A 7,218-nucleotide genomic window follows, 5' to 3' on the forward strand; every position below is an offset into this window, starting at 1 on the left:
GAGTGTAGTTTGGGGAGGGGCTTGAGGGGGGCAGGGACTGGGGAGGTCAGTGGAGGGGCTGGCTGGGGAAAGGGTTAAGGGGGCAGGGACTAGGGTGGGGGAGGCATGGTTTGGGGAGGGGCTTGAGGGGGCAAGGACTGGGGAGGTCAGAGGAGGGGCTGGCTGGGGAAAGGACTGGGATGCAGGGCTGGGGTAGGGGAGGCATGGTCTGGGGAGGGGGCTGATGGGGGTTTGTGGAGGGGCAGGGATGCAGTGTGGGGCCAGGGGAGGGGAGGCATGAACTGGGCAGGAGGCTGGGTGGGCCCAGGTGAGTGTTGGGGTGAAGCTGGATGAGGGGCAATGGAGAGTGCAGGGGCCAGAGAAGGTGCTGCAGGAGAGGAAGTGATGGGGCTGTAGGGATGCAGCAGGCTGAGAGAGGGGAACGTGGGGCCAGAGTCAGGGGTTCCCTCTTAGTTATTACTGGTAAATGGGCTGCAGAGCAACTGAGTGCCCACTCCCAAGCCTCCACCCTGCTTCCTATAGCACAGTGCCCCCATGTTGAGGCATTGGGGTCTGCACCGAGTCAGTTCCCAACCCCCTTCTGGACCCCTCTTCTACTGTGGAGAACATCCTCCCTGTCCCAGGTCTCTGACATGGGGTGTTTTCCTTCCTGGGGCTGGCCAGAGCCCTTCCTGTCCCAGCGTTACCCATGTGCATGTCTCCTCTCGCCCCTGATTAACTCTGAGAAGGAATATTATCTCCCAGGATAGAAATAAACCTTGCCGAGGGTGGGGATGGGGATGGGGATGGGGGGAGAAAGAACTGAAATGCTGTATTCCACGTGCCTTCCCAAATCCATCAGGAAAACAGGATTCAGACCAGAGCACCAGACAGTTCAGTGCACCCTCCTTGCTTGATTGTCCCCATCAGGCTCCACAGCTAGGGGAGGGGAACGGTAATGGTGATAAGAAGTGCTCTGGTACAGAATGAGTGAATGAAGCATCATTTCCTGTTTAGTGCTAAGTGTTGCCCCAACCCGAAGTGTTGACTCTTTCCTTCCCAGGTCTGTTTTCTTGGCACCCTGTCTTCATGTCTATAGCGGTAAGTTTTTTTTTGTGTTTAGCTACTAGAAATGTCCCCGGGTTTATAGCTGCTTTGGTTTGCTTTTGGAGACGTTAGCATGTAGCTCTGGCTTCCCTCCCCCCCCCCCCCTGCCCCCGAGTCCCACTCTGCAGATGGAGACACCCTTAGCAGCATGCACTCATTTGTCCTTGTCGGATTCAGCCCATGATCTATTGCAGCAAGTGCTATCCTCTTGAGGACTTGTGTGTCCCATTCACTCCTGAGATCTGGTTTCCAGTGTTTCAGTCGGTGGATGTGGTGTTGGAGAGGAACCGCAGACTCCAGAGCATCTGTTCAGGTGTCAACAGTGAATTTATTCCCCACATCTTTAAAATAGGTGCTCTCCTGATTGGCAAGATGCCCCCAAACAGTAGTTCTTAGCCCTGAGCAGATGGCTGATTCCAGATGTGATTCAGTGTCAGTTTGGAGTGAAAGTGGCTGTGCCAATGGCTGAGAGCAAGGATTCAGGGGGGAAGGGATTTCATCTGGAGCAGAGTGAAAAGCTTGTGAACGTTAGTAAGAGAAATGTGTGTATCTGGGAATTCTGAATGTACAGTGGGAGGCAAGACCCTCTAACACTGACAGGAGTTAAAGATGGTTTCCACTAGGTATGAAATAGATGAGAATTATTTATTTTGATTGATAAACTAGCCACCAGTTACAATTTTCCAAACAATTTACACTACTTTAAAAGCGTAGCTAAATGAAAACAATGAAAAGGCAAATTCTAACCCCCCAGGAACCTCTTCCCATGACAGACCTTAGGGAATAGCAACATGTCCTGAAGGTTTAAAAATAATAATAAAAGGTGGACACACATTGGAGCCTGGAATGCCCTGCTTCTGACCGTTATCTCCCCCCACCCGCACAGAATAGAAACATGGGGGCTGCAGGAGCGTATCCCACCTGAGCTCCGCTGGAGTGGAAGGAAGGTCTCGAAAGTTCCCAGGAACATGCAATAGGGGGCTTTTTAGTTTCAAAACAACCCCTGGAAAGAGGTTGGAGGTGGGTGTAGTTTCCACATGCAACATGCTAACGCTGCGGCAGCGTCGACCTGCCCTGCAAAGCCCTGGCGCTGATGATGGGAGCAGGACTGTGCATGATTTGCTAGGATTGAACTAACTCACAGGGACAAGGCCAAGTTTCCCTGTTTCCCCTTTACGTAAACTGAGCCCTCTTGTTACTGGTGGTGGTGATCTCATGGCTCTACCCACAGGAGTGGCTCAGGGCTGGACGCATGAACTTTTCCTTCTACCCCTAAAGGTCCCTTGTGCTCTTCTGTCTCTGGGTTAATGTGCTGCCCCACGCAGGGTCCTTGGCCAGTGTTCCTGCCGGGCAGGGTGGGGGGCAGCCGGGCGTCATGTTGTTAATGGTCTCCTGTGTCCCCAGTTCTGCCTCTGCCTACCCGAAGCCATCCTGCTCTTCTCGTCAGAGAACTCACCCTTCTGCCTCTGCTCCCGCCAGGTGAAAGTGTGGCTGCACTGGACCGCGCAGACGCTAGTGGTCGTGTCTGCCACACTGGGCCTGGCCTTCATCGTCTCCAGCAAGAATCGGAGCGAGCTCCCGCACTTGGTTTCCTGGCACAGCCTCCTAGGTGTCCTGACTCTGGCTGCCACCTGCGGGCAGGCTCTGTGTGGGCTTAGCCTGCGCTTCCCCCAGCTGCTGAGGATCTCCTCTGTGGCACGGCTGAGACTGTACCATGTCACATGTGGCCTGGTTGTGTGTCTGCTGGCCACCTTCACTGTAGTCCTCGGGCTTTGCTCTGACTGGTTCCAGGCACAGATCAAAGGAATAGCTTGGTATTTTTGCCTGGCACTGCCCTTCTACCCTGCCCTGGTGATCATGAACCAGACCACGGGCGTTCATTTACCAAAGAAAAGGGTGCGTGTCTGAACTCCAGTCTCCCCTTCTCCTTGCGCCTCTTCCCACCCCTGGGTCTGAGCTCTGGCCTGCCCATCCCCCTCTCTTCTCCCCCCTCCCACCCCTGGGTCTGAGCTCTAGCCTGCCCATCCCCTTCTGCCCCCCCCCGCTCCCCCTCAAGTCTGATCTCCCACCTGCCCTTCTGCCTTTGTTCCACAGTGCATGGGTGCATTGGGGCTAGTCCCTTCACTCTCTGTACTAATGAGCATTTTCCCTTGTGTGTTTAGCAGAGCTGCTCTGTGGGCATAGGTCCTGAACCGGCAGATCACAGCTAAGATAGACACTTAATGTCTTTTTGTTCAGGTTTTGGACCCGGGGCTCAATTTCAAGCTCCTGGCTCACACTGGAATCCCTGCACCTGAGCACTGCAGTTCAGCTGGTCCTGCCTCTGGATGAGTCCCTTTGCGTTCGGGTGCAAAGCCCCGGCCCATCTTTGCACGCAGAACTTCACTGGCAATCTCTGCTTGTCGTTCGACCCCTGGAGCTGCTGGGATTGTAAATGAGGCAGAAGAGCACCTGGGTGCAATAGGCCCCAGGTTCTCTTCAAACTGGATTAATTATTGTTCCTAATGTTACTCTGGGCTTTCCATTGCCCTCTTCCCCCTGCAATGCCCCCCCAGCCCCGACTCATGCAGGCCTTCACAGAGCCCCAGGCTTTTCTTAGGCAGGAGGGTTGGATTTTGTGGTAGTTGGACCCCCCAAGGGCCCAGCAGGCTGAGGGAGCAGTTGGAAGGATATGGGGCCTTTTGCCTGGATTCTCGCCAATGTGGGGTGTGAAATGGGCCTGTGTGAAATGAGTTGGTGGTCTAGCTATGCCTGAGGCACCTAGATCCTATGGTGAGGGTAGTGCCATAGACAGGTGGCATTGGGTGTGGAAACTTGCACTATTGCTGCCCAGGCTGTACCTGTCCAGTGGGTGAGCAAAAGTCTTGGCTCTGCATGGTCCGTTTGACAAACACTGAGTTAACTTTAGCCAAGGATGGGGTTAGGGGATGCTGGGGAGGTGGTTGCTTGGCACCCTCCACATCCCCCTCGGAGAAGCGGCTGTTTCAAAGGCCAGTTGCAGCACTTGACTTCTGCTCTTGATTGTCCCCTGCTGCAATGGCAGGTCTGTATCTGTGTGTCGCTTTGGGGCAGAGGCCATGGGTTAGCTCAGTGGGTTATAATGGGAAAGAACCAAGTTTGCAATGTCCCTAGGGTTTTCGTGGGCTGGGGACGGCTTTGTGTAGCCTGGGGGTAGGTTTACTAGCTGTGGAGGCTTTGTAACTCGCAATGAGTTGGGCTTTGGACCTGGGCTCCACTGAAAATTTAGGTCAGCATAGCTCCAGAGCTCGTGACTGCCACAGCTGTGCTGACCGCACCCCCGGTGTTGATACAGCTGGGGTGACGGAAGCAGTCTTTCATCAGGCCAGCTACCATCACTCGGGTAGGTGGTGTTCCTATGCCAATGGAAAAGCCCCTTCCGGCTGTAGGCTATATTGACACTGTAGGTATGTGCTGGCATCGCTGTGGTGATGGAGCTGTGTTGCTATAGTCCCCGTAGTGTAGATGTAGCCTTAGTCAGCAGCAAAGCTTGGGGTGGGAGCTGATTGACTCGCACTGTTCCCATGTTTAACCATTTTAGTGGCAGGACTTGTGGCGGGCGTCTGCCTCCAGTATCTCAGAAGGTGCCCCACTGGCTTGCATTGCATTTCCCTTTTGGGGGTTCTAACAGTTCACCCTCTTCCTTTTCCTCTGCTGCTGTCTCACCAGCATCCAAGGAACCTGCACAGCTCTGGGGAGAGGCCTCTGTTTGGAGTGGGTGCTTGGTTAAATCACGCATTTTACCCCTTCTTTCCTGAATACTTGTTAGGGTGGGGCAGTTGTGGAGGGGATGAAGGACCAGAGCAGAGAACAGGAGCCTGAGGTGCTAACCAGCTGGCACCGTAACAACAGAATGTCCAATGTCGTGCCCCCCACACCTCCCTGTATGTGTCATCAGTGGGGTTTTCACCTGGGACCCTCAGCACTGCAGCCCGGGCTAAAGAGTAGCTCTGCTAGGCTGCTATCCTTCCTGAGGATCAGCTACTATGCTAGTGTGGGGACACATGCAGTGAGCAGACTATCACTGCATGGGTGTGGGTGGCAGCAGGGGCAAGGCAGATGTGCTAGTGAGGTGGAGACCCATGGAAGGGCTGTGATGCCCTTTGATGGCTCTTGCTGTGAACATGCTGCTGAAACCCTTGTGCCGTCTTCTGCTCAGTCCCACTCGACTGGAAAATGAAAGAGCGTGCAGATTCTTTTGTGCACTCAGGTTTGGCTGCCAGCTATCCTTCCCCTCCCCAAGGAATCACTCGTCTTTCTGAAACGCCACCTGCAGTGTCACTCTGGATTAATCCTGTGAAGCTGGCAGGAGCAATCCTTGCACTTTCCAAGCTCAGGACATTCCTCGTTTTAGCTGCATTCTGAGTGGCTCCGGCTTGTTTAACCCAACTGAATCCCCTATCTCTCTTGTGTTATGGGTCCAAAAAACTGGGCCAAGTCCCTGCCCTGTGGTCTAAAGGCATTGGCTTTGCCTGCCACTTGGCGGTGGGAAGGTCTTCCATCTCAGGGAACTAATAAAGTGCAATTCAACATTGAGGCCTTATCTGGAGTACCATGTCCAGTTTTGGGCCCCACACTGCAAGAAGGATGTGAAGAAATTGGAAAGAGTCCAGCAGAGGGCAACAAAAATGATTAGGGGTCTGGAGCACGTGACTTATGAGGAGAGGCTGAGGGAACTGGGATTGTTTAGTCTGCAGAAAAGAAGAATGAGGGGGGATTTGATAGCTGCTTTCAACCACCTGAAAGGGGGTTCCAAAGAGGATGGATCTAGACTGTTCTCAGTGGTACCTGATGACAGAACAAGTAGTAATGGTCTCAAGTTGCAGTGGGGGAAATTTAGGTTGGATATTAGGAAAAACTTTTTCACTAGGAGGGTGGTGAAGCACTGGAATGGGTTACCTAGAAAGGTGGTAGAATCTCCTTCCTCAGAGGTTTTTAAGGTCAGGCTGGGATGATTTAGAGGGAACTTGCCACCGTATGGGAGCTGGTGAACCTGACCCAGTTGTCTCCCTGCAGCATTGCCGACCAAACCAGTCGGAATCCGGACTGAGCTTTTCCTTAGTGCAGAGCCACGCACCAGGATTGTGCCCTACGTGTCTGTTGCACCTCGCACGATGGGGTGCTGACCTCAGGGAGGGCCTCTGGGCACTATACAAATACCGAACTGTCCCTGCTTTGTGTTGGGTTGGAAACCTGTATAAAGCAGCTGCTTTCTCTGAGATAACTTCTTGGGAGACCTGCAGTCCAGGACCTTGTTCTCTGACAAACAAGTTTCCATCAGCAGCTGCTGTTCGCAGAGATGGGCCAGGTACGGTTGGGGTTTGTACAGTAGCCCATTGTCTGGCACACCATGGCATGCAGCAAGCATCACAATATCTGACTCCATAGACCTCATTATGGCATATCTTGTTATAGATCATAGCAGGAGTGGAAATGAACCAGAAGCACTGTAGCCTGGGGGAGAGGGATAGCAGACAGATGAGCGGCTGCGATGGACTGAAGGTTGCTAGGGCAGATGGACTGGGAGGAGTGCAGATGGAGCGAAGGCTGTCTGGGCCTCTCTGATCACATCCCACACCTGCTGGGTTTTGCGGTTCAAACTTTGATTCCAGCTTGCTGAGCAAGCCAGCATTCTGCCCTTGTGATTGCCAGCTTTGGGGGGAGGGGGCAAAGGGGGTGGCTCTAGGGATGGGTAAGGGAAAATAGTCCATCTAACTAGACGTGTCTAAAAGGCACACAGAGAAGTTCGTCAGCAGCATGGGGTGGGAGGGAGAGGCAAGCAGGATTTGGATTCTGTTTGAAACACAATAACTCCATCGGAAGAGGGTCACGGTAAACTAGGGCACGAATGGTTCATTTTCCATGATCTCAGTCTCCAGGTTACTTTAGATCGCACTGTGGCAGAGGGCTCTTCACCCTTCTATTGCTGTCATTCTGTCCTCTGCATTTCAAATAACATTGTAACGGGTAAGAAGTGTTTGGCAACTGTATGGCTGATGCGTTTGTGTGCGCTCTTAGCCTGTGTTGTGTGTTGAAAACGCAGCCCTGCAGTAAGTGGGGCCCAGTCATGGAATGTAATTCTTGTGTGTAACAATGAAACCTCAGTCAATCCCA

The 7,218-nt window shown here is 53.2% G+C and overlaps 1 protein-coding gene across 1 annotated transcript; it reads left to right on the forward strand.

The window, feature by feature from the left end:
• Positions 1-788: 788 nt before the first annotated feature.
• On the forward strand, positions 789-7,218 carry CYB561D1 (cytochrome b561 family member D1). The gene is made up of 3 exons (XM_032799636.2): positions 789-934; positions 1,043-1,080; positions 2,491-7,218. The coding sequence occupies exons 2-3, from the start codon at positions 1,069-1,071 to the stop codon at positions 2,992-2,994; spliced, it is 516 nt and encodes a 171-aa protein (XP_032655527.1). The 5' UTR covers positions 789-934; positions 1,043-1,068; the 3' UTR covers positions 2,995-7,218.

The sequence above is a fragment of the Chelonoidis abingdonii genome, chromosome 4, assembly GCF_003597395.2.
Source record: "Chelonoidis abingdonii isolate Lonesome George chromosome 4, CheloAbing_2.0, whole genome shotgun sequence".
NCBI classification, from domain to species: Eukaryota; Metazoa; Chordata; order Testudines; family Testudinidae; genus Chelonoidis; species Chelonoidis abingdonii.